This window comes from Mustela erminea, chromosome 6 (genome assembly GCF_009829155.1).
Source record: "Mustela erminea isolate mMusErm1 chromosome 6, mMusErm1.Pri, whole genome shotgun sequence".
NCBI lineage: Eukaryota > Metazoa > Chordata > Mammalia > Carnivora > Mustelidae > Mustela > Mustela erminea.
In genome coordinates, this window is record NC_045619.1 from 124,213,380 (window position 1) to 124,241,106 (window position 27,727).

Here is a 27,727-nt window from a genome sequence, read left to right on the forward strand (position 1 = left end):
ATAAAGCATTTGAATAGCTGGTAGGTAGGTTTTATTTATTTATTATGAAGTTTTCTCCAACCATTCCATCATAATGTCAACAACAAAAAACTCTTTTTTCAGTTTTTTAAAAACTTCTAAATAGTAAATGATTTCAGTGCAACTTTCAAGCATAGTTTATTACTCTAGTCTTTACCTTTCAAAAAAAAAAAATCAGGTGATCTCATAGTTTAAAATATCAAAGGGAATTCAGGCATTGTTAGTAAATTTGTAAACACTTCTGAGGTTACAAAGGAAATTCCTTTGCTCCTTCCAAAAAGAAGAAAACAAAGAAAGAAAAATCCACATGGTGAAATTAACCCTTATCTAAAAAATAAAATAAAAGATAAAAATTAGTTAACAGTCCAGAAAGAATAAGGGATACTGTAGTGGGAACACTAATCATGAGGCCTTGAGCATCTTATTTAATTCTTATAACTTAACAAGCAAGATGGTCATCTTAATACCTATGATGCAAAGCATACGTAGCATAAGTGTTTGGCACCAAGTAAGCACTGTGTTTGTGTCCTTATGTACCGTTCCTTTATCAGCATCAGCATTGGCACAGGGTGCCTGGGTGGCTCAGTCGGTTAAGCTTCTTTCTACCTTCTGTTCAGGTGGTGATCCTGGGGTCCTGGGATCGAGTCCCACATCAGGCTCCCTGCTCAGTGGAGAGCCTTCTTCTCCCTCTCCCTCTGCCTGCTGCTCCCCCTGCTTGTATGCTGTCTCCCTATCTCTCGCTACCAAATAAGTAAATAAATCTTTTAAAAAAAAAACCCCAAACAAAAAACATTGTCACTTTAGAAAGATAGTGATGCTAAGATGACCACATCTAGAACAAATGTTCATGAGAATGGGTCTACAGGGGATTTCCACAGAAAACACCTCGGCACCCTGTCTCTGAAACTCATCCTTTCGTTTTTGTTTCTGTTTTTTTTTAAGATTTTATTTATTTATTTGACAGACAGAGATCACAAGTAGGCAGAGAGGCAGGCAGAGAGAGAGGAGGAAGCAGTCTCCCTGCTGAGCAGAGAGCCTGATGCGGGGCTCAATCCCAGGACCCTGAGATCATGACCTGAGCCGAAGGCAGAGGCTTAACCCACTGAGCCACCCAGGTGCCCTGAAACTCATCCTTTCTAAGTATCATATGGTTTTTGACTTCTCAGTGTGTCTGTCTGTCCAGAGGTCTCTATATAACCTTCCATTTTTCATAAAATATTTTATAGAATTTTAGAAAGAAAAAGAACACAGAGATCAGCTGTTTCAGTCTCCACAGGTACAGATCTGAAAGACAGGTCTACGTACAATGACTTAAATTATTCATTACAGAAATCCAGATGTAATAACGTACTTGTGATGATAAGCATAGTGCACATTAATTCAGAGAAATTTGTAAAATAATAACGAATACAAAGGAGAAAATTTAATTGGTCTGTAAATCTACCCCAGAGAGATACCAATAATGTTTCCCTGTATCTGCATCCAGACTCGTGTTTGTTAAAAGTAGACACACATGCAAACACACGCACTTTAAGAAAATTGGCATTGGGCTATAAATATTTTTCACCGAATATATATAACACATCTCTTTCTGCACTGCTAAATATCTGTCTAAAATGTGGCCATTAATAGCTGCAACAAATTCCTTTATTTCATAATTTATGTGACATGTCTGAACACTGGCTTGTCATATTGGTTGCTTTTCATATTAATTATCAGTAAAACGGTGCTGAACATCTTTGTTTATAAATGTTGACACAACTCTTTAAAAATGAATATGTGGCCATTGGCGGTTAATAGTTCTTTTGTGTGTACTTTGACAAATTGCTTTCTCTAAAGGTTGTCCCAATTTACTTCCCCACAAGCTTTTTATTAGATATCCCGTTTCCCCAGATGCTCCCAGATGCTATTATCATTTTTAAACCTTGCAGATTTGATCAGCAGAACATGATATTTCATCGTTGCTTCAATATTCTTTTGATTACCAGAAAGTTTTCACATTGTCATATATTCATAGGTCATGTGTCATTTCCATAATTTCTTGTTAAATAGCTTTATTAAGCAATTCTCAGCTTCTGCTTATGTCCCTCCAAATTCTTTTCCTCAGCGTGCAGAGATCTTCCCGGATAAACATACAGTTCTCACTAGCACCATTCATACTTGTTGGTTTCTCTCTGCTCCAACTTTAACACTGAATTTCCATCTGAATCTCTAGGCTGCTGACCTTCTTTATCACGCCTCACCTTTTCTGTGCCTTCAGAGCTTAAAGAGCATAACATTTCCAGCAAGAAAACCCAGAAAATCCACTCCTACCTTCTCGGTTCTTTTATTTGGGAACATAAGGCAACGCCGTCTTAGTAATATGAAAGTTAGTTTTACACACACGCAGAATTCTTGTCCAAGAAACCACACAGGAAACCTGCCGACCTAACCGGAAATGGTTCTTCTCTAAGTTAACAATAACGGCTACTTCTGAGCCCTTGAGAACACTCTGCTTTATTCTTCTCGCTATCCCTACATTATCTGCTTCTTTCTCATCAGCATCTGCTGTCTTCAATTTATTGACGCTGTTCCTGCTACAACTTGCCTTCTCTTTGTTCGTTGTTACTACTGTTCACAGCTCAATAAGAAATGTTAGCATTTTCAATGGTAAAAGTCACAGCTAATTTGGAGAGTCAATATATTTTACACAGTCAGAGATTCAGTGAACTCTTAGAGGACGTTGTATATAGTTTGTCATGTGTGGTCTCCTTATAAGCTTTATAGGCCAGGTAGCAATTTTTCAAAGAATTTGACCAAAATTATGTTTACAGACTTAAAAAAAAAAAAAAAAAAAAAAGAACCTTAACAAACAAAAGGAGAGATGATTTGTTTTTTACTCCTCAGAATGTCTTAAGTTTTAATTGTCAGAGAACATAATAGCATAGACCAGTACTGTCTAATGGAACTTTCTGCACTGATAAAATATTCTAAATTTAAACTGTTCACTATTGGTCTTACTGGTCCGTGTGGCTACCAGCACTTGAAATGTGGCTAGTGACATTTGGGAATTGAATTTTTAATTTTCTTTCCTCAATTAATTTTAATTTAAAGAGATACATGTGACTAGTGGTTACCATATTGGACAGGGTATAATAGGCCATATAAGCATATTTAAATAAAATATTATATTGCAGATATAATATTTAAAGAACATATATTTTATTTCTTCCTTGCCTTGAAAAAACCTTAGAACTTTTGATATGATTAAATAATACATTTTCAAATACAAATATTTCATTATAACTGATCTTCCCCCAAATAAAACCATTTGTAATTTTGATTGGTTAGTAGGACTCCTCCATTATAATTACTTAGCAACTGTAATTTAAAAAAAAAAAAGTCATGTTAACGACTATGAAGGAAATAAATAATCTGGGAAAAACTGAAGATATTTTTTCTTTCATAACTCAATTAAATATCTTTTAGAAGAACTGAGCCTCTTTTGTTATTCTCAAAGTTACCAGATTCTTTTCATTCATTTAAGACACACTGATCCACAAATCCTTTAGTAAATTGGGTCATCTTACCTTCTTGGTCCTCAAAATGGAAAGCCCTTCAAAATTATTCATTTTACAGCAGATAAAATGGCTTCTCTTTCCAGCCCAGCTTCCTCAGGTGCTTTGGTTCCCACATAAGCTTTTGCCCACTCAAACCTCAACAAAAGGAAAAAGAAATCATGACATTTTCCCCATAAAATGTCCTCTCAAAAAACTCTTCCAAGATAGAAAGTGTTATGCAAAGTGATGTTCTGTTGTTTAATACATCATTGCAAACATACCCTATTTGGTATTCTTGATTATTTAAAAAAGAAGCAAGTATTTAAGAATTTTATGGATGTTAGAAATCACTGATTAGTTTATTTAACATATTTTAGAATGTTTTTTAGAATCTGTGAACAAAACAGAATTCTTTCAGGGACTTGTGGCTAAACTGTGTTTTTTTTTTTTTTTTTTAAATCTTTTCATTCATTTATTCTTTGCCTTTTTATCCTATACCAATATCAGGTAAAATAAAATTTTACCAATACAGAGATGGTGTCTCTCATTTAATCAGTCATTTCTAATGTAAAATACTAAAAGTCACAGAAAGGACTTCAATACATTACTAAAAATTCAAGACATTTAAACATTTATGTATTTAGGGCTGCCTGGGTGGCTCAGTGGGTTAACCCTCTGCCTTCAGCTCAGGTCATGATCTCAGGGTCCTGGGATCAAGCCCAGCATTGGACTTTCTGCTCAGTAGGGAACCTGCTTCACCACCTCTCTCTGCCTACTTGTGATCTCCGTCAAATAAATAAATAAATGAAATCATTTAAAAAAATTTTGTTGTATTTTATAAATATCTATTGAGTACCTATTAGGCTAGGATTTATTGGTCTAAGGAAGAGAAACCCAACTTAATGTACTTTTATGTCATTCAGTAAAGTGAATCAAAAGCTCATTTTTGCAGTGGTTACCTTACTATGGAAGGAATAAGAAAGTAGTCAAAATAGTTCTCAAAAATAATCTGAATAGAAAAATCTAATTTTTATATCAAGGTTATCTGCCTTTTTAATTTTAAATTATGGCTTCAGGTTCAATTTTCTTCTTTTCTCTATCATGTTTGCCTGCAAATTTATACTTTCCCTTGCCTTAATTATTTCTCATTTTTTCCCTATTACATAATGATTATTTCTATTTAATTTACACTTCCCTACTACACAGAGAATTTTTCCATTTTTAACTAACACTGGTTGGATACCTTTATAAACATGTCCAAATGTTAATTTTTCCAGTTGGATTTTTTATAGGAAGTTTAGTTTCTTGGAAATGTAGGCAATTTTTCTTACATAAGTGCCAAACATCTGCATGATTTAGCACTAAAAACTTTTAAAAACTTGATTTTAAAAATGAGAAATCTTACTGCATTTCACCCAATTGGATTGAAGAAAGTCATGATATTACCAATGTACATTATAGAATCTCCCCATAAGTCTCAGGAATACAGAGGTATGTTCCCCTAGAGGAAGCACCATGTTCCTAGGTCGGTGGGAACCATGATATTGAGCCTGCCATCCACAGGTTATACAAGCCCCCTCAGATAATGCTTGACCACTTACAGTCCCAGTGTTCGTTCGGGTTCTCTTCTTGCACAGAGGGATTACTGAAGTCAGAACATGCATCTTGTTTAAGTTCTTAGTAAATATACGTGGAAGGAGGAGAAAAGTGAAGATTGGTTTTAGATGACATTTCTGATTTTCTTTATGCTTGTTTAAGTAACTTATGAAATCTAGCCATTTGGGTTTTAGTAATGGCCTGAAACTTCACAAGCAGTGAGGAAAGATAAGAAGAAAATCTGAGAGGCACAGATTAATACTCCATGACCCTCTAAATTTTATGTTGTCTTAGATGAAATTAATTACATTATTATTTAATAGAATTTGAAGTACAAAGGAATAAAGAAATGTTTGAAGCAAAGCATCTTCTTGATGCTTGATGTAATGACACCAACCTACTATTTTGGATAGTGGATTACATTTTTGTAAATCACTGCTGTAATGGTCTTTCTCTCTCTCTCTCTTTTTTCTCAAAAGTCTCTCTCTCTCTTTTTTTTTCCCCCATATCTTCATGATGGGAATGAACTTGTATTTGCACAGTACATACTCTTTACATTAAAGAATTCTCACTGAATGGTGCTGTGTTGTGGTCTCATTTGGGACTTGAAAAGAAATAACCATTTGGGACCAGTCACAAAGAATTGGCAACGCATAAGTAAGGCCATGCTAGCAAATCATTTACTTGACAGTTCAGACAATATTAAAATATTTATATAAATGGAAGAATCTGCCAATTTAGGAAATTACTCATACATTCTCTATGTGAATGTTAGCTTTAAAGACGGGCAAATAAACTAGATCATGGTTAACCAGGCCACAGGGTACTCATTAAACTGTGTTCATTTCGGCCAGAGTGAATATTGATTGGGAGAGGATTCCTGGTGTTTCCACATAATTACTCTGTTCTCTCCTGTTAATATTGCTTGGAATTCCTAAAAAATGTAATTCATTAGTTATACTTTGAATCATATCACCTTAAGATTTTGGATACTAAACTTTATTCTCTACATGTTAGTCTGCTCAGAGATTTAATTTCTTTTATTATTATTTTTTTATTTATTTTTAAAAGCCCCTAACGGGTATTATAGTCAAACTTGGTTTTGTAAAGTTGTAAGAAAACAGTTATACTACTAAGTACTACTAAGACTGAGTTTTTGGTACAGAATTATTTTGGCTGACTTTCTAAAAAAGACAGATGAGCTAAATACATTTCTGGAATCAAATGAAAGCTTCTAGTATTGGCAGGAGCTACCAGTAAATACATTCCTAATTACTTGTTTCTGATAGGGGTATCTCTGAAATACAACAAAAATGACCATTTGGAAGCTGTCATTAATTGGCAGGTCATCAAACAAAAATCATTCTCATTAAATTTAGTTTTGTTAAACTCATTTCATCCCCATAGTTGGAGGGGTCTGAGCAGGTGATAGAATTAGCATAGCAAAAAAGGTCACCTTCCCTTAACCCAATATGCATAATCAATAATTAACTTCCAGAGGCCTCACAGTCATTATGTCAGTAGTTTGAAATTTTCAAAGTATAATATGAAATGAAGAGAAAACCAGTATTTTAAGCACCTACAAATATGATAGAGCAAACTTGAGTATGAGGTACTTAAAAAAACCCTACCCCAGTGATCTCATGACAAAGCTATGTTATTTTGTGTTATTTCCAAGAATAAAATTATTTAGTAAAATACAAGGGAAAGCAGTATATAGCAAGGTGTATTATTTAGACAAAGTAGAACATGGGTAATCCTTTTATGTGCCTTAAAACTTTAAAAAAAAAAGTGTGCCTCAAGAAACCTAATAAATACCATGAAATTAATATTTTCTCTAATGTTGATAAACTTTATACCTTGAAAATTATATATGCACCTTTCCCTTATACCAAAAAGAAATGAATTAGATTATGGTTCTTAAGCAGTGTTTTCCAATCTGATAAACCTGAAAATGTATTTGGCAAATGGCTCTAGAACCTCTCCAACCCCCTTGGGGCCACCCTTCTTCCTCTTTGGGAGTAGAATTTCATGGTGAATCATCAGAAATGAGTGAAAAGAGCTATGAAAGGATAAAAGTAAAGATATGTGTAGGTTATAAGTAGATATTTAACTTTGCTCCTGGATGTGTAGGTATATCTACATTTCCTGAACACTTTTAATAAAAGACACCTCACTATCTCCTGGACACCATATTCTTGCTCTATGTCCTAGGAGAGATCACTGTTGGGTCAATTGACCTTAGTCAAAATTTTAATTCTTAAAGCTAATGTCGAAGACAATTTTTGAAAACCTTATTTCCAAGCCTTCGTGCGTCTTCAGTGAGTTTAGGTCTATAGAAATAGACCATTACACACAGCATGTGACTAGCGTGAGGTATGGTTGACCTACTGAACATGTATTGAGCACTTGCGGTATGAAAGGGATTGTCCTGACCAATTTGCATTTATTATCTCATTTTAGTTGTCAAAATTACTCAGTGGTATAGGTACTATTACCTCTATTTCATGGATGAGGGAACTGAGATACAGAGAGGCTGGCAAAGGATCCCAGAGTCACACAGATACCAATTTAGCAGCAATGCTAGCATTTGAACCACCCAACACTGTTCAAGAACGTGTACTATCAACCATGATGACATATGACATCCCAAGATTAGAGACCATGATATTTTTCTCAATAAACTTAGAGCTTCCCAAATAATTCCTGAGAGATATGATACTATTCAGGAAATGGCTTTCGGTCATCACAGGCATTTCAAGAGCTAAATGAAATGCTGATAACATTATTTTTCCACTTCTATTTACCAAGCTCGGACATACTCATTAGCATAAAACTCAGGTCTTTTTTTAATAGGAAATTTTAAGTATATTTCATCAAGTCTTGATTATAATAAAATGTTTGCCATATTTATCTGACATTTAATTATTAAACCTTGTGTCAGAGTCTCTCATCTAGCCTTTTCCTCAGGGATACTGTTGAATTTGCTGTTGAATGATTATAAATTCATTCATGCAATATAAGTACTAATTATTAACCTTCCTCAGATATGATATTATATATTTAATAAATATCAGCACTAAATTTTTAAGGTGATTTAAGTTCTGTTTTTCTCTTATTAAAGAAATTTCCTTCTAAACCTTTAAAGCACTTGGATTCATATTCTCATAAAAAGTAATTTTATTTAGGCTGTGATTTTATTTTTTTTCAGTATATCATAGGTAATAATGGTTTGGAGTACCTGTTAGTTAAGTGAGGTATCTGAGACCATAATCAACATTTCAACTTCAGTGATTAAAAAAAGACTTCCAGATATATCAGCACATGATTTTCAGGTTTTTTTCTTATAATCAGTCTCTTCACAGGGATTGATTATTTTAAATCTTCATTTTAAAATCAGCTTGGGTAGAAAGTATATCATTCTACATTCATTATCAGTTGTTGTTTTATAGGCAAAGACATCTTGAAAGACTTTATTCTGTTTTTGTTTTTACAGATGTCCGAAGAAGAACAATTTATGAATACCACCGAGTAGAGCTACAGATGTCAAAAATTACCAACATTTCAGCTGTGGAGATGACGCCATTACCTAGTAAGTTCCACATGACCAGAGCTAGGTGGAAAGTTTAATGATCTGATCTGTTTATGCATGAGTATCTTTCTCTTGTGTGTCTGTGTGGGGTAGGTGGGTGATTTTAATTTTGGTTGAGCCATCCTTTTTTTTTTTTTTCCTCCATGCTGCCAATTAGTCTTGATAAACCTCTTCTGTCCTGTTTCCTAGCATGCCTCCAGTTCAATGGTTGTGGCCCCTGTGTATCCTCTCAGATTGGCTTCAACTGCAGTTGGTGTAGTAAACTTCAAAGGTAAAAAAGAATAATACAGAAAACTTAAAAATTTTACAAAGATTTGTTGTTTCTATCTTTTCCATTGAATTTTAGATGTGTCAGGTGTGTTGATTAGGTATATATGAACAAATGTATATAAGTTAAAAAAAAAAACAAAAAACCATGACCAAAAAGGCAAAAAAGTGCTTTGATTACTCAAAATTACCAAAAACCTTCTCAGTCAATAAAATAGTTATCTGATATACATTTATTATCTCTATAAGGCTTAAACTAGATGGTGGACTGATAGGTCTATAAATTGATGCTCTTGGCCCATATTCTTCAGAAAACATGGTATGACATATCATTACTATAACAAGGACAGTGTATGCATGGTCACATGCAAATTCTTAGTAAATTCCAGTGAATATCTCAAAGATTACTAGCAAAGGTTAGAGATATGGTCTAAAGTTAGGAAATAAAGTGACCCTAACCGACCTCTACATAAACAGAATGCGTGGTCTGATTTTTCATGAATCACCAAGAGGAGTTTCTAGTCCATAGAGGTTTTCAGAGAGTGAATGATCATTTGTTGGAAATATGGAGCAAAGACTTAATTGTGTTTTGTTATTTACTCAACCATTTTGTGCATCAGTTATATTCCAAGCACTGGGAAAGTAGCAGAAAATAATACTGGTGTGGTCCCTACCTGCCCACCCTCCCACTCCCCCCCGACCAGAGAGTTTACAGTCTATCTGGGTGTAAGTCCCTGTCCACCTTCAAAGTCTATGAAGAGTTCTCCCCACTGGTGAAGAACTGAGTCTTCAGGCTCTTCCTGTGTGCTTGTGCGTCAGAGCTTCTTATAGGAACAGCCTTTGTCTTATCATCTTGCTGCAGCATTTGCTCTAATGATAGAGACATGGTCGGGAACACTTTCAGTGCTATTGGAGTATAAAGAATAGAACGCCAAGCCCTTGATAACAAGCTTTCAGAAACATGTTTAACTTGCTAACTTTGGGGCAACCAGTACAGTATTGTGGCTAGAACATTATTTATTATAACCTCATTTTGTTTTCAGTGCAACCTGTTCCTGTAATTTCCTTTGTGCCGTGAATGTCAAATAACGAAAAAGCAAGCAGGAAATTAACATTCTGCAAAGTAGATTTTAACTTTCCTATATCTCCAGAGTGAAAAGAACTGCCTTACAATTAAGAGTTTGTGGACATTTGTATTCATATATTGTTGACATTCCATAAAGATTATATGCACATTGGAAGTTAGTCAAAATTGGGTTAGATGACAGCCAAAACACATCTCAGGAGATGGCACTTTAATATGTTCAGTGAAGTAACACTGAGCTCACCCATGAAATACTCCCAAAAGAATTAGTAGAAGGCCCTGGCTTGACGTGCACCTAATTCAAGTTCCAGCTCAGTGCTCACCAACTTTGAGAGGTCTCCCTAAACCACAGTCCGCGTGAGGTGCCCAACCCCAGTGTTTCTCAGACATCTGGGAGAAACTCCATCATCAGCAGTCACCTTAGTTCTCATGGACTCTTGTTAGTTAGTCTGTCACCTCTGCTAGGCTATGGCTGTATTAAGGGTGATTGGTCTTTATATCTCCAGAACCTAAGAATGTACCTAGTACTGCAGAAAGTGAATGAATGAGTCAAGGAATGAATGAATGAATGATCATTAGGTTCCAAATGAAGGAATCATGATTAGATTTGTCTGGGAACTGGGGTGCCTGGGTGGCTCAGTGGGTTAAGACCCTGCCTTTGGCTCAGGTCATGATCTCAGGGTCCTGGGATCAAGCCCCACATCGGACTCTCTGCTCAGCAGGGAGCCTGCTTCCTCTCTTTCTGCCTGCCTCTTTGCCTACTTGTAATCTGTCTGTCAAATAAATTAAAAAAAAAAAAAAAAGATTTGTCTGGGAACTAAGGGTTTCTGAAGATGAGAGACTGTCAGTGCTGAAGCTAGGAAAGTCAAAGGAAAACCAGGAATGGTAGCCACCCCAGCCAGATTACCATTAGGATAATTCTCAACTGAAATAATATCATTGTAGTTGAAGGTTTGGGACACTAGTGTAGAAACCTATCTTCCAGCAACCATTTCATTATTTTTTAAAGAATATTTTTGGTGAAAATATAGGTATGTTTGTATCTATCTGTCCGTCAATCAATCTGTGTTTAAATATATGTTCGAAGTTCCAAAACAAGCAATTTTGCATTGTTGCAAATGGCATTGTATTAATACTTCTGTTTTATTGAGAGATTTCTCTGCCAGACATAGTATCAAGGAGTTTTCAGATGTATTTAGTTTGTGCAGACTTCTTACAGTAGAGGCAATCGAGGCTTACAGGAGCCAGTTGTTTTTGCAGGGTCTTCTAGTTTATAAGTGGTAAGTTGGGACTAAAACTACATCTGTGTGACTCCCAGCCTGTGGTCTTGACCCCTCACCTGCCTTGCCTCCCACCTGCCAGGATGCAGATGAACTAAGCGAGTTAATCTTCATTACTTCCTGAAAAGTAGCAGACATAATACTGGAAAATAAATATTTTTGTCACTGAGGCTGCAGGAAAATCTCATGGCTTTGAAACTGGCATAAGAAGAAGGCAAAAGAGAATCGAGCAAAGCATAAGACTTTCGTGCATTATTGAAAGCATCATGGTTGTTTTAAAAAGATTAATTGAAAAAGGGAAAGTGGTGATGCATGTGAATAAGGAAGGAATTCATCAAAGAACACTGCTTTAAAAACTACAAGTTTTCTGCATGTTACCATTTGGTGTTTTGCTGAATACCAAACACTGGTTTAAAAATCTAGGATTTATTTTTAATTCTTCAACAACTCAGTTATATACATATCAAGACCTGCTTAATTAATTGGTTTAACTATGGCTCATTGCACTTTTGTTCAATTTAATTTCCCCACTGCATTTTATTAATTTCTCCTTAGACTTGTGAGCTTCAAAACTTTGCTTTTGCTGCCCGGAAGCATTTCCCCAGACTTTAGAGCTTTTATTAACAAGTTCAATAAAACAAGAGAAGTCTTATCCTAAGCAGCACAAAAATAGCCTCTCAGATTTTTTTCTTCCATTCTTTTTACTTTCTGCTTTGTGCTCACTTACCCCTGAATGATAATCAGTTGGTGGTGATTATTGAACTCTCAAGTCGGGCTTGCTCCGAAAAGATAAGATATTTTTAATTGGCTTGTTTATGTCCTTTAATTCCTGTTTTTCAGGAAGCAAAAACTAAGGTAAAATGTTTGTAATGGCTTTCTCCAAGGTCTAAAGGAATTTGGAGTTATAGAACATTTAATGAGATCCATGATCAAAAATGTTTACTTATAATAGGTGGCCCATTACTTGTAGGTGAGAATGCTTTTGTTTCTTCACTGAAAACTGAGAAGACCTGAATCAACCATTTTCAACCATATCTCCTATTTTCACTCCTTCAACAAAAACTTCCAAGTGTCTTTGTGTTCAGGTCAATATCCTAAATTATGACTCCAGGGATAAACAAACTTCCCTCATGGAGCTTACATCTTTAGTATGAAGAGAAAGCATTTAAGCAAACAGATGTGCAAAAAATAGAGTTGACAGTGATGAGTGCTATGCAAAAACAATAAACAGAACATTATAAGGGAAAATATAGCAAAATAAGTAAGAATAACAAGAGTTTATTTGTTGGTAACATGCTAAGCAACTTAACCTTTTGAAGGGACCTTGGTTTCGTTAGCCTTCATCATCTGAACGTCTCGCTTGAGGACAAGTTCAGTTTGAGATGTCTATCAGACTTCAAGTGGAAATGTTGAGTAAGTGGGAACATATAAGCCAGAAATTTAGGTAAGAGGTTGTGGCCAGACATTAAACTGGAGAGTCATTATCATATAGATAGTATTTAAATTCATGGAGCTGAGTGAGATCATCTATGGAGAGAGTGTAAATTGAAAATAGAAGAGATTCCAGGAGCTAGTTTCTGGCATAGCATAATGAGGTATGATGCTAATGTTTCATTATATAAAACTATTTTAAAATAGATTTGTATACATGTCTGTATAGACAGAGAATACCTCTGAAAAGATACATAAGAGATTGATAACAGTATTTGTCTCTGGAGACAGGCATGAGGATGAGTATTACTTTTTTTTTTTTTTTAAAGATTTTATTTATGTATTTGACAGAGATCACAAGTAGGCAGAGAGGCAGGTAGAGAGAGAGGGGAAAGCAGGCTCCCTGCTGAACAGACAGCCCGATGCGGGGCTCGATCCCAGGACCTTGGGATCATGACCTGAGCCGAAGGCAGAGGCTTTAACCCACTGAGCCACCCAGGCGCCCCGAGTATTACTTTTTATTGTGATTATGTACTCTTGTATATAATTTGAATTTTTGCCCCGTGGAGTTGAAGACAAAAGGAGGAATCAACAAAGGAGAAATGACAGAACATAAATTCAAGGGCAGAAATGTAGCTTTCCTCATTTTAGTGTCTTCCACAGCACCTAACACCATACCTAGACTAATATAGCAATCCATGGACTGATCATGCAGATGATCAAGGCCGGAAATTTGCACTTTCATGAGAATTCTAATTGGTCACGTTGGCTGTTCCCATCCATTGGCTTTGTCAATATCAACCATATGGCTACCATAAGGACTAAGCTGATGTTTAGCATAAAATGTCAGTATTTATAATTAAGCAGATTAAGAACTGAGGAATTAGTCTCTTGGTGTCTCTGTTTTAAAGAATTTTCTTCATTTTATTTACTTAGCTCAGATCAAAGTCATAGGACTACAGGTAAAAATTTGGGAATAAATAATTTCCATGATTCCACTCATCAAACGAATAAATAGAACAAGTGAACCACTACTAATGGTAAAGACATGTAGCTACTGAATACTAATATGACATGTTTACTTAAGAAGATATATGAGATGAGGGAAAAATCTTTTTGAATAACTCTATATTTGTTTTGACCTGTTATTTCTATTGCATTTCCTTGAACATACTCTGGCACTGGCTGTTATTTTCCCTGAATGAACTGGATTTCTTTGCAGTAACAAAAAGAATAATGGGGGAAAAAAGTATCATGTGTAGTATATTTCAAAAATTTTGAAATGTGTAAAGTCAGAGATAGTGGCTAATAATTCATTAATGATAGAAAATGTATTATCAACCTAAATTAATTAAAGATGAAAAACTCGATAGAGGCACAACTAATTTTTTGAAAATAGAATGTACTCATTATCATATGCTTGTTTAGCTTACAGAAATTAAACTACGTAGGTTTGAGAGAAGAGAGAAATGGAGAGAACAAATTTAAATAATGCAGCCAATTCAACCTTTCCCCAATCAGTAATCTTAACGCTTCTGAATAGGAGCACCAAGGAGACTTGAATATACCTATCTCCTTTGGTTTTATTTTGATGTACCCCTAAACACATAGGCACATTTGCAGGATTGAGTGTGACTTTAGGATTTAAGGAAACAACAGATATTTTTCACACCACATGATCCTAAAATAAAGCCAACAAACTTCATCTAGGATCAGCCAAAATCCAACAGTCCATACTGACTTTAGAGGAAGAAGTAGTTTTATGAAAAGAGTGGCAGGCTCCTGAACAGACTGTACTAAGGGAATTTAAAACATGTTTTGACTCAGTATGATTTCTGCCTACTTACTCACTGCCATATCTAGCCTTCAAGTAAGGTGCAACTCCACTGTAATCCTCAGAGGGCCATATAAAGCATTCTGTTAGTCTGATTTAGTTTTAATCAATTTAGTCCAAGATTTCAAGATTAAAAAGAGAGGATCAAAACACCCACAATTGTTGAAAGACATTCTAGGTATTCTTAGGATATATGGCCCACTCTGAACTTTATACAATTAAGATTAATCAGCAGGGTATAATTATGCCTGTCTAAATGGACCTTTTATATCCCGTGCAAAGCCTGTAACCATTTTGAGAGTATGGTTGAAGTTCATATTCAAGGCTACTAGTATATTACACATTTACATGATTCTTTCACATAAGGACATCCATTGGCTTTGGTGATCAAGTGTGAAGTCCACACCTAACTTGGGAAGTCCAGCAGCCCTGGTCCAAAATTAATTATGACTCTAGGCTTATTACCATGGATTGGGGTAAAATAAATTTCTACTCTGAAATGCCCTGAATTTCAGATGGACATTTAGAATTCACCAAGCTTTAAGAATTTGCAGTAAACGTTTGTTGATCTGTGTTTCAATATGCTGACTTTCTTTCAAGTTGAAATCACCTCCATCTGCTTATCAGAATTATAGATTAGTAATATTTTGGTAAATATATGGTAAATGTTACCATTTGGTAAATATATGGTAAATGTTACCATTTTCAATAAACTGTATGTTAGGTTTAAATACAAAATATGAAGTTATTTATAACTAACATAATCTATTTTTGTCTTTGAAGGAAAGTTATGTCCTTACTGAAATATCGGATCCAACAAAATTATTTAATTGATGACAAATTAATTAGAACCCTTTATTGTCATGCTGCCTAGTCATGATAGACAGGAAGAAGAGAATGCTATCATTTCTGACTGATGTCAGAAATGACTGAAGTCCTCAGAGAAACAGTAATCTTTCATTCTATACTCAGCAGCAGTGAATAAGGTCTGAAACGGTCTGAAAACTGGGCTCAAAGTGGTGAGCCCAGTAGCCCACATCTAGGCCAGATGAGATTCTTGTTCTTGAGTGAGTTCTTATCAAGAATATTGGTCTTTCTGTGTCTGGGAGAACCAGCCAGCCAAAGTTCAGGAGGAGCCCAGAAGTGAGGAAGCATTCCTGCTTTACTCAAAAGGAATCAAAATTCCCCCCAAATGTGTAGTAGAGAGGCAGTCTTGTTTTGTTGTCCTAAGTGGATTAGATTGAATGTCTGAATTCCTAATGGCCCAGCCAATGTTAGCTGATTGATCTTGGACAAATCAATAAACTCTTTGACTTTACATCTTGAAATGTGGAATGCATAACTCATCTAGACATATTTGATTCTAGTATTCTTTAATTCTGAGTGGCTGTAGGTTCAGTAGTTCTCTTAGTACATTTAAAATTGCCCCAGGAGCCTGTTAAAATGCAGATTTCTCTGAATCTTAGCAAGGGATTCCTATTCAGTAGGTCCAGAGTGGATTCCAGGAATTGAACTTTTTAATAAAACTCTTCTGGGGACCCTAAGTAATCTGAGACGAGCACAGTGGAAATTCTGATTTTGTACAAATGGGCTGAGAGTCTCGTAAGCCTACAGCGGTTACACGGAACTTGAGTGGAAACACTTATTCTTACTTTGGAATAGAGACATATAGAAAAAAATATCTGAAGATAAAAATACTTGTTTTTAAAATCCATTAGGAGTTAATGAAATAGGTGTTGATAAAAGAAAGCAAGAAGTTTTTGGATAAGTACAGTGTACATAATAAATAATTCAGGAGATTGGGAACATTGTTAGCTAGTTAAAATCACTGGAACATCATTGCTTTCTGAATTTTTATTAAATCACTGCTACTAAAGTAGAAATTCACTGTTCTAAGGTGAATTCTAGAAATTCCATACAGCCAAGATAATTTTTAGATGTGCAGTGTTCATAAGAGGTAAACTGAATTTGAATTTATTTTAGTGCAATTTATAATCCTTTCAAATTCAAATAAAGGATCTTAGCATTTCAATTAATTACCTTGTTTTGAAAAACGAAATTGTGTTTTAAGAATACACAATTCTTTATTTTTTTTTAAAGATTTTATTTATTTATATGACAGACACAGATCACAAGTAGGCAGAGAGGCAGGCAGAGAGAGAAGGAAAAGCAGGCTCCCCACTGAGCAGAGAGCCCGATGCGGGGCTCGATCCCAGGACCTCGGGATCATGACCTGAGCCGAAGGCAGAGGCTTTAACCCACTGAGCCACCCAGGCGCCCCAAGAATACACAATTCTTTAAAAGATTTTATTTATTCATTTGATAGAGATCATAAGTAGACAGAGAGGCAGGCAGATGGGGAGGGGAAAGCCAGCTCCCCACTGAGCAGAGAGCTGATGCGGGACTCGATCCCAGGACCCTGAGATCATGATCTGAGCCAAAGGCAGAGGCTTTAACTCACTGAGCCACCCAGGCACCCCAAGAATACAAAATTAAAGTCTTTTTTTTTTTCCTTTTCAGCATTCCAAACCTAGCTTTAACAAAAGTGTACTAGTTCTTTTTGTGTGAATTAATTGTAACATGTAATAAGCTATAATGTTATTTTATTCATGACATGAAAGGATTTTGAAGGATGCTCTGATAGAATCATTTTGAAAAGATCTATAAGATAACTAGTAACAGAGTTGACCTTTGGGGAAATTGCCATGAATTGAAAATTAGCATAAAGAGAGATTATTACCATCTCATCATATTTCCTTTTGTAGAGTTTGAATTTTTATCACATGTACATATTACCTATACTGAATGAATCAATCAACAAACAAATACATATTTTTAAAACAAAGAAAAGAAATGTACGTGTTAAAATATACTAGGAAATTTTGGATATTCTTTCAGAAAATTCTGAAGCTAAAGAAACTTTCAGAGGCAGACAATTATAATTCTTTTTTTTTTTCTTAAGATTTATTTATTTATTCTGAGAGGGAGAGAGACCCATGCATGTGTGCGGGGGTTGGGGGGCAGGGAGAGGGAATCTTCAGCAGACTTCCTCCTGAGCATGGAACCCAACATAGGGCTTGATCACCACCTATGGGCTCAGGACCCAAGAGTTTACAACCTAAGCCAGAATCAAGAGTTGGACACTTAATTGACTGAGTCACCCAGGTGCGCCTTATCAATTCTGAATATATAGGCTACATTTCTTTTCTCTGAAGAGATGCCACTGGATTTATTAGCCTTTTGGATATATAATGCATGTAATTCTATTTATTTATTTTAGAAGTATTAAACTGTGGTTTTGTCTATCATTTCTTCTATTTATCAATCCTCTATTTTGCATTTTGGCCTCTCTCTCCTTTTTGCCATGGCCATCTGCCAGTCTCTGAAGATGGTTGTGAATACAGAATAGGCACCAACTTCATTTTTTCCAAACTCAAAAGCAACAGGTGCTTGAGCCAAGTCTCCTGATAACCAAGTCCCACCTGAAATATCAAGGCATTCTTTTAAGTTGTCTTTGATTTTCCCGCCAGTGAATGCTGTGTTTTCATTCCATCTGAGCACCATTTGGCAAGCTAGAAATAAAATCTGTAGAATTATTTAGTATCACATCTGTTTATAGCTGCTTTTTCAAGATTAACCAAGTGATTTTAAAGTCTTACTTATGTTTTAACCAGCTGTGGTGACTACATTTTCTATGGTTATAATTTGGAAAATTAAACATCAACAAATGCAACCTAAAAACATATATGGGGTATCTAAAAATGGGACGTTTCAGTGCTACACTACATATTCCAGTCCCTTAACTTGCTTGCACTAATGTAGTAATGAGTTCCCCTGGAAATAATTGAGAGTTAATTGTCCAAGAGTGAGATTGATTTTGTTCAAGTGAAAAACAATAAGTGCTGTATTATGATGAAAAAAAAATATCTGTAAAGGACAAGGAAATAAAAATTTAAAAGCAAAAAACAAAATTCACAGTCAGTTTCTGTTAAAAAAGAATTGACAAGACTATTGAGTATCCGGGAGCCTCAGATTAATATTCAGATTGAAAAGACTGACACTATGGTAAAAAAGAAAAAAATTAATAAGTAGTTTATGGTTTAATTACTTGCTTTGCCAGGAATCTAATGTGAAAGTATAGAAAGACTTTCAAAATACAATGTTTGTTGTCCAGCCAGGTCTTTAGAGACCTATGTAAGAAAATGATTAAAATGTCAGTGGGATAGTTTCTGATTTTTTTTTTTTTTGCTTTCTGCTAAAATCTACCCCCTAGAAAAGTTGAAATATGACTATGTCTTATTTCTTGATATGAAAATACTACTTAAGATATTTATGAAATTTTCTTAATGCTAAAGAGCTTATTTACTGTCACGTCCTGAGTCAGAGATCTAACCTTACCCTGCCCAGAATTTTCAGAGAAATTTTATGATAGGAATCCTGTCTTTGGTGGAAGAGTGCAGAAAATCCAGTAATTCAACAATGTGTAGAATAGTCCAGTTATTTCTTTTTTTTTAAGATTTTATTTATTTATTATGAGAGACAGAGGCAGAGGGAGGAACCAGCTCCCCAAAGACTTGAACCTAGAACTGTAGGATCACGACCTGAGTCAAAGGCAGACACATAACTGACTGAGCCACACAGGCATCCTTATTTCTTTGGTTCTAAGAACATCTAGAATAGCACTACTCTAAAAATGTATCTTTTTATATAAGTTTAGGGCAAGCCGACTTAAGCTCTTACCGATTATTAGGGAAAGCAAAAGAAGGATGTTTCAGGATAAAATAAGATTTATTGGTAGAACAAGATTAGCTTTCAAAGTTTCCTTTTCTGAGCTACTGTGAAGGGAATTTGCCAATTCTGGATAGTGAGATTCATTTTTCTTCTCCTTCCTTGAGAGCCACTCCCCCCCACCCACCCCCAATCTCTAGAATGTTTCCTTCAGTGACAATTCACAGTCAAGGGGGAACAGTTCTCTCCAAGAATCGTGATGTTGGCTGCAATGATAGTCTGTCCTAAAAACACACAGGTTTTATAGTCCTAAAATAACATCACTGACCACCAGGTAAGACCTCTGTATTGACCTGTGCCCTGAGCAGAATTCGTCTTTCCCTCCGCTGCACTTCGCTAGCGCACAGGTTTATTTTATTGTTGCCAGATTTTCTGCCACTGCTGCTGTCCAACCACATGAGCTTCGAAAGGAAGGACAGGGAATTTGTTTTAAGTGTGAGAATGCTTTACATAGAGAGGTGCTTAACATAATTCTAATAGCTACCTTTTATTCTGTATTTACTAAGTGTCAGGCATTGCATGAAAACCATCATTTCCACTAACCTCTTTTAATTCACTGATCTCATCCTATCCTTGGTCTGTAAAGGACCATCTAGAGGTAAGTATTCAGGTCCCTGTTTCATAGATTTAGGAAATGAGAAATGAGGAAGGTTAAGGAGCTTAGCCCAGGTCACAAAGCTAGAAACTGGTTTAAATTTTGGTGGAGCCATGATTTAAAGTAATTATTATTTTTTTTTTTTAAGACGGAAGGTTGGAGAGATGAAGGAGAGAAAAAAAAAAAGAAATGCTAGGGTTGAAATTTTTCTTAAATCTCTCATGCCTAACGTTAGCACATGTAACTTTGCTAAGTAATCTAAAGCCAATATTCATCAGGAAAGGGGAAAAGACCCTTCCCTTGCCTACCAAATGGGTCTTATTAGCTAATTTACACTAACCTCTTTCAAAACTTATTTGAATAGTTTGTTGTAAAAGATACATACGAAGTTTCCTTTAACAATAATTGAGATTATATTTGTGCAAAGTGCACAATTGGCAAGAAAGAGTCCTCAGGAAAAAAAAATAAAAACTAGGAATTGGGAGAAAATAATAAAAATAGCACATAATGTTCTAAGGGGGGGGTTGTGAATAATCCATTAAAATTGCATCCAGGAAAAATGGCGTATAAAGGGTTTATTCTCAGAGGAGAATTAGTCCTGTATCGCTTTTTTCTGTGTCAAGTTTTCTACTCATATATCAAAGATGGAGTGTAAGTAGACCTCTGCACACCTCAGACTCATGCACTCGGCGTATGAAAAGAGACAGTAATCCTTGATGCCATATTTCAAAGGCATGGGTATAAAATACTTCAGAGACTCAAATTTTAGTATGCAAGCTTAAACTTGGGTTGTCTAAAATAACCAAGTGAGCAAGAACATGCCCATGAAAGGAGAGAAATATACAAGAAAATTGACCAAAAGGCCTGACTGTAGTCGGACACAGTATTTGTAAATAGAGTTGCCTGAGACGTGTGTCCACATGCCCAGTTTTCTCGGGACAGGTGGGTGTAGGCCTGTTGTCCCCAGGCCCGTTTCTTTCTGTCTCCTCCCCCCACTCTCAAAAGTGTAGCGGTTGCCCTCCTCCCTAATACCGCCCTGAGAATCCTTCTAACTGCATTTGTATATCGGGACATGAGGCAGAGCTAGAATCCCAACGTTAGTTCCACTCTCCTCCACAAAGGAATTCCTGTGACACCGACCATACGGCCCCACAAGCCTGAACTATTTACTATCTAACCTTTTGTAGGAAAAGTTTCCCAGATCAATGGAGGACATATAACAAACACAATTAATGGGAAAAAAGCAAAATATGTATTCTCAATAAATTACCTTAGAAGCAAACATTGACTATCTGGTTATGTCACTGAAGTAACAGCGACACTGGGATAAATTGGGTAATTCTAATGATCATCACCTAAGGAAACACTGGGCAGTAAATGAAGGACCGCATCAGACTAACATGATAGTGTGTAAAAATAAATACTAAAAAAATATTTTGAAGACCGAACTGATGGATCTTGTGAGCTGGGAGAATAATATGACGATTCAGGTCTACATATCATTGTGCATACGTCTATATAGCTTTTGCTATAAATATATATATATATATATATATTTTTAATCTGGCTTAAAGGGGTGTGCTCTGAAATACTAAGTCAGTTTCATGAAAAGCAAATCTGAAGAGAAAAACCACGTATCCAAGGAGGTTTCTGTTAACATAAGGTGACACTAACTGTATTTTATGAAGCAGAAAATTGCTTCACACGCAAATTCTTAAAATCCTTCTCTCTTTTTTTGCTGCCTTTAATAAGACATAGAACATTTGTACACATGAGCTGCATAAAACTCTAATAGAATTAGCATTTAGTAATTTGGTATTTTATATGCCTGGCATATCTGATGTAGAATAAAGCAAGGAAATAAGGAAGCAGAACACTGTTTTATGACCAGAACCATTCCCTAAAGTGGAATGAGTTTACTAATACATTGTTAGTAGCCTGCAGAAAGAACCAGGGCAGTCTTAGAACAGACCCTTCCAGTCGAGCTCACAGATTTGTAAGGAGAGAATAATAAAAACTGAAAAAGAAGACAAAGTTTTATATACTAAAAGCCACTGCTAAAAATATACATAGTATTTTCTTAAGCATTGATATTACAACTCACACTTCAAGAGGCAATTTGAACTCAGCTACGTAGATATGCATATTATGTATCTCAAAATTGTCTCACATGTAGTTTTAAAATAATAAGAAAACCATTGCAGCAAACTCTAAAAGTCTTGGAAGTGTTTCCACCAAAATCAATTTACTTTTACTTGGCATTATCACACTTAAGACTTTAGAAGATGACACTGAATTTATCACGAGCTGAAGATACAAATGGAGAAATATGATGTTCTTTAATCAGAATAAACTAATGAAAGGGAACAATGACTCTTCAAGGTTGAATGATTAATATAAACGAATATGGACCACTACAAGTGTATAAAAGGTATTCTATTTTAACCCAGATCCTAGAAAAGTTATTTCACAAATATAATATCTTTTGAAGAATAAATGTGCATTATCAAAAAATCATTAAACAAATATCTTTTAAGAAACAGTGCTCTGCTGGTCAGGTGTTATTATCTGACATTATAATGCCTTAAATTACATTTTCTTGGCAATATAGAGAGAAAAAGAAAAAAAATGCTTCTTTTCTTGGAGTTCCTGTCAATGTTATATTATCATATTTTAAATGAGCTCATAGTACTTGTCTGAAAGATTTAGTTACATTGTAAAATATAGTGATAACAAGCCTAGATTAATTAATAGGGTGAGGTGTACAAATGATTTAATATAATGATTTCCAACCTTTTTCTTCTCAAGCTAGAGAAACATTTTTGAAAAATGAAACTCCAAATACAAAACAGATAAAATTAGATCCAGCTGGAGGTTCACAGCCATGCCCTCCCATCTCCTTCTCGCCCAGGACATCAGTCATTGAAGGCCTCTGCGACAGCAAATGCTGAACTCTGGGCAAAGCTTGAAAATCTGTGATTAATGCAGGTTTTCCTAGTTAGAAATACCAACCTTCCTAATGCAACCTCTTTCTGAAGACTATTTGCAAGGACCCAAACCTACTGAGATTAGAAACACTTAATTTAGCAATGAGAGAGACAGAAGAGAGAGAGGCCTGCCGCTGTCTGCATCCATTTACTGGTTACTCTTCCTGAAAAGATGGTAACAAATGTAATGGTCTCTTGTATCCCTTATAATTCTTTGCTAAATGTTAATGGTTCAAATGGGGGTAAAGTTCATGCTTTGGTTCTCTAAGAGACTAGAAAGGCCATCTTTTTTTTTTTTTTTAAAGATTTTATTTATTTATTTGACAGACAGAGATCACAAGTAGGCAGAGAGGCAGGCAGAGAGAGAGAAGGAAGCAGGCTCCCCGCTGAGCAGAGAGCCCGATGCGGGGCTCGATCCCAGGACGCTGGGATCATGACCCGAGCCGAACTTTAACCCACTGAGCCACCCAGGCACCCCTAGAAAGGCCATCTTTATCCATTTCTCTGCAGATTTCAGCCTTCTAAGGAAAATTCTGAAGCTATATATCAGAACTTAAATTAGGACAAAGACCCCTTTTTTTTTTTTTTTTTTTTTTGGGGATGAGACTATTGCCTCATCAGAGGGATTTCTAGTTCCTTGCCCGAGTCTAACTTTGTTATCTTGGCAGAACAGAGGTAACTTAATTCATGCATCGTAGATGTTCCTCAGGAAGGCAGACAACACTGAAAGACCAGCAGCCATTAATCTGAGCTCCATGGAATTAAAGTTTATTGGTGAAAGGAGCCTTTATATTTCTTTTTCTCAGCCAACCTCAAAGTAAAAGTCACTGCTCTGTCCACTTTTATGCATTGGAAGGTGCCATTTAAGTATAACACTTGATATGAAGCCAAGAGAGTTGAAGAAAGGGTGTCAAAAATTGGAATCCTGAAACCTCCAGTAGTTTCATTTGTGACTGTTAACTTCAACAGCCCACAGCCATGAGGAGCAATTTTTTTTTCCTTTCCCACAAGATTCAACTCTCACTTCTGTTGTACCAAGATAGCGAAGTGGAATGCTTGGCAAGAATGTTTAGATTCTGAAAATTCATTCATCAAAAAGAGAATATTTCTCCTCTTTGTTTAAGATCCTTTGCTTTTGTGGCGAAAGAAGCTAGCTGTGTCAGGGCTTGCAGAATATCATAGATTTTTGGTTATAGATTAGGTTATTTTTTTCAGTAAACACTTGTGACCAGTGCTAAGGGCCATGGAGGATAAAAAAGCATAAAATAGCTCACATTTATTGAGCACTTACTATGTCAAACACCGAAAGGCACTTTGTCTATATTATCCTGTTTAGTTCTCACCAAAACACAGGGAAGGTTGATTGCACAATCTCCATTTTACAGAAACTGAGTCTCCAATAATAACTTGCCATGGCTCACAGAGTCAAGACCTGAATCCAGTCTTATGTATTCGATTTTAAACTCAAGTTCTTTCCATGGAAGTAATAAAGCCTTCAGTTTCTGCAGTAGTCAGATGCAGATAATCCTGAGGAATATTGCCTGGCTGGGCTGAGAATTACTTAACTAACCGTCTTTAAACACACGTCAACTATTAACTTGCTCCAACACTTTCCGTAACCCTGACTTCCTTCCCTTTCTTTTCCCCAGATTCCCATATTAAAGGAGACAGCATTTTGTTTTGTTTTTCTGAAAATGCCCCAGTAGCATGTTGAAAATGACTAAGCCAGTTATTAATTATTAATTCACATCTAGAGAATCCATTATTCTTAGTGCCCGGTTTCTGAAAAGGAATCCAGTGTGGCAGGTTAAGTTTTCTTCTCTAACGTGATACAAGGAGCTGTGCTCTCAGTTTCTTCAGGATGTGCTAATATGATGCCTGGATAAAAGACCTCAGAGTTGCACATTTAGTTAGGTGGAAAATAACATTGTTTTTTGACTGGAATTCTCACATTAGAACCACACATTCTAAAAGCTATAAGATTATTAATTTCACTCTTAGAAAAAAGTACCAATGATATAATCTTCCTTTCCTAAAATAAAAACCCTGTGACATCTTATTGATGTATATATAGTTGGAAGACACAAAATAAAACTATTTAATTGTATTTAACAGTCTTCCTTCAATTACCATTCCTCAGCCTCAGATTTTCATTTATCTTCTTTAAAAGTTATGGTGTTTTAAAGGAGTTGGAAATCTTTCGTATATAAGGAACCAAATTGTTAAAATGTGTTTTCCAGCCAGACTCAGAGTAGTTGCCAAAGACATATTTAAGATCATTGAAGAAATATTGTCTTCATAATGTTGGGATAACAAGTTTGATCTTAAATGGTAATAGCCCCTGGTAAACTGAAGACTTCATCTCTCACTGTATAACTTTTACTGGATAACAAATGTTGTGTCCTCAGGTGAAGTGCTGTAACCTTGATCGGGAGTTGCTCTCGGGGGAAGAAGGATAAACCTCCACCGTGGCACTTCCTTCAGAAGGCAGCGTCGGTTAGATCTCATAGAAGGGAAAGCACCAAGGAAACCCAACAGCTACTCTCCTCTTCAAATCCTAGAGCAGATTAGTTCTGAAACTGACTATGCTGACAGATGCTTTATGACCTGGTTTTGTGCGGTAATATGTACCATCCCAGGGCTTTATAAAGGGGAATACCTCAACTTTAATCTTTTTAGTAGCCTTCAATTTCCACCCCACTCAAAAAGTTTATCCACTTAAGTCTAAACATCTAACTCTAAGATATCCTTTTGGGTTTTGCTGACTTTTTCATTCTAGTTGTAAAATCATTACTTTTCAATCTTCTGAAATCATAATGAATATTACTTTGTGTCTCTGATGAGGGTCGTTATGAGTCTCAGCTGCTCACTAATTCTTCTGTAATCTGGTATGGCTGCCTTCTTTTTGCCACTTAATCAAGCTATGAATTAACTTCTCATTTTATTTTGCATTCATATAGGAAAGACCCAAGACAGGAAGCAATTACGGATTTGATTTGACGGTCTCCGAAAACTTCACTTTTCGGGTTCTGACTTCTCCTTGCCTCTTCAGTTGTGTAGTACCTTGTTGATTAGAAGTGATGAGAGTAGCCATTTTGTCTTGTCTCTGATCTTGGGAAGAAAGCATTCACTCTTTCATCATTACATGTGATGTTAGCTGTAGATTACGCATAGATATCCTGTATTATTTAAGAGTATAGAATTTTGAAAACCCCAATAGTTAGGAATCAAAAACCACAAAATTGAAATAATTAAAATGTGGCCAAATAATAAATTGTATGGTTTAAAGAAATATTTTAATGCAATTAATAGAACTGGTAGCTTTAGAGGGAAAAATATTTGATAAAATCTAACATTTTTTTCTAAGTAAAAAAGCAGATTGAGACAGAAAGGAGTATATTAACATAACAATAAGTATTACTTAACAAAAATGGAAAAAAAATATACTGAACATTGAAGCTCCAGAGACATTCCAATTAAAATAAAGAAGAAAGGAAAAATATGATTATTGTGTAGAAGAATTCTGTATTACTAGTTAAAGCACAGGGAGAAGAAAGTTAAATATAACACGACTGTTGGAAAGGAGAAGCAACATTATTATTTGTAAATAAAGGTACCAGTTACAAAATAACTACACAAAAATCAATAACTATAAAATAACTATATAAAAATCAATAACTTTCTATGTCAGAAATAACCATTAGAAAACACAATGATTGAAACTCCTTAACAAAGGCAGAAATAGATAAAGTAATTACTAACAAATTTACCGTGTAGGCCCTATATAAAGGAAACAATTAAAGTTTGATGAGGCACTTAAAAGAACACCTGAAAAAACATTTTAATAGATGGAAAGCTAGAATGTAGAGATGTCAGTTATTTCCACATTCTATCAAATTCACAATAGGACTGTTATTTGGAACATCAAAATGTGATTGTAAAAATCACAGAAAAGAATAAATGAGTGAAACTACTCAAGAAAAAATTTAAAATAAGATCAATGAAGGAAAACTTAAAAACTAGGTATTAAATCATGTTATAAAAACCTATAAACTATATATAAACTATAAAAACTATAAAAAACTAGGTATTAAATCATGTTATAAAAAACTATAATGATGAAACCATTATAGGAATTATACAAGAAGGAACAAAGCAATTAATGAAAGAGTGTGTAATTTAAGAAATTTAAGAAATAGAGCTTAGCATATGAGTTTATTATGTAAGAAAACAGGCAGTTCCAAACAATGGATAAAGATCTATTCAACAGGGGCCCCTGGGTGGCTCAGTCAGTAAGCATCTGCCTTGGGCTCAGGTCATGATCACAGGGCTCTGGGATCCATGCCCTCAAGCCCCAAGTTGATTAAGCCCCTAGAGCCCCCAATTAGTTGAATCCCTTGAGCCCTGTGTCGGTTGGTTGGCTGGTCGGGTTATAAAATTATGTAAAATTTCATAATTTGTCCCACAATATTATCTCTGTAATACAATACTGTTTAGTTAGGTTCATCTGCTATTCCTAGAGCTCTATCCAATGAGTGGTTCAGGCATGAAAATTCTGGAGAATTTTAAGATCTGGTTTCTCAATTTTAGAAGTAGACTCTATTTCATGTCTGAGCCCAATTGGGAAAAACAGGAATGCCCTATAAGGGAAATAAGAATTCTTTAACTTATTTTTTATTAAGAACAATTATTATAATCAATATTCTAAATTTTATG

At 35.4% G+C, this 27,727-nt stretch overlaps 1 protein-coding gene across 2 annotated transcripts in view; it reads left to right on the forward strand.

Annotated features, from left to right (window-relative positions):
* PLXDC2 (plexin domain containing 2) overlaps positions 1–27,727 on the forward strand; it is a 473,816-nt gene that overhangs the window by 353,125 nt on the left and 92,964 nt on the right. For both annotated transcript variants that reach the window (XM_032349562.1, XM_032349563.1), the window contains 2 exons: positions 8,650–8,745; positions 8,935–9,016. In XM_032349562.1, coding sequence (XP_032205453.1) covers positions 8,650–8,745; positions 8,935–9,016 — 178 coding nt within the window. The remainder of the gene's footprint in view (positions 1–8,649; positions 8,746–8,934; positions 9,017–27,727) is intronic.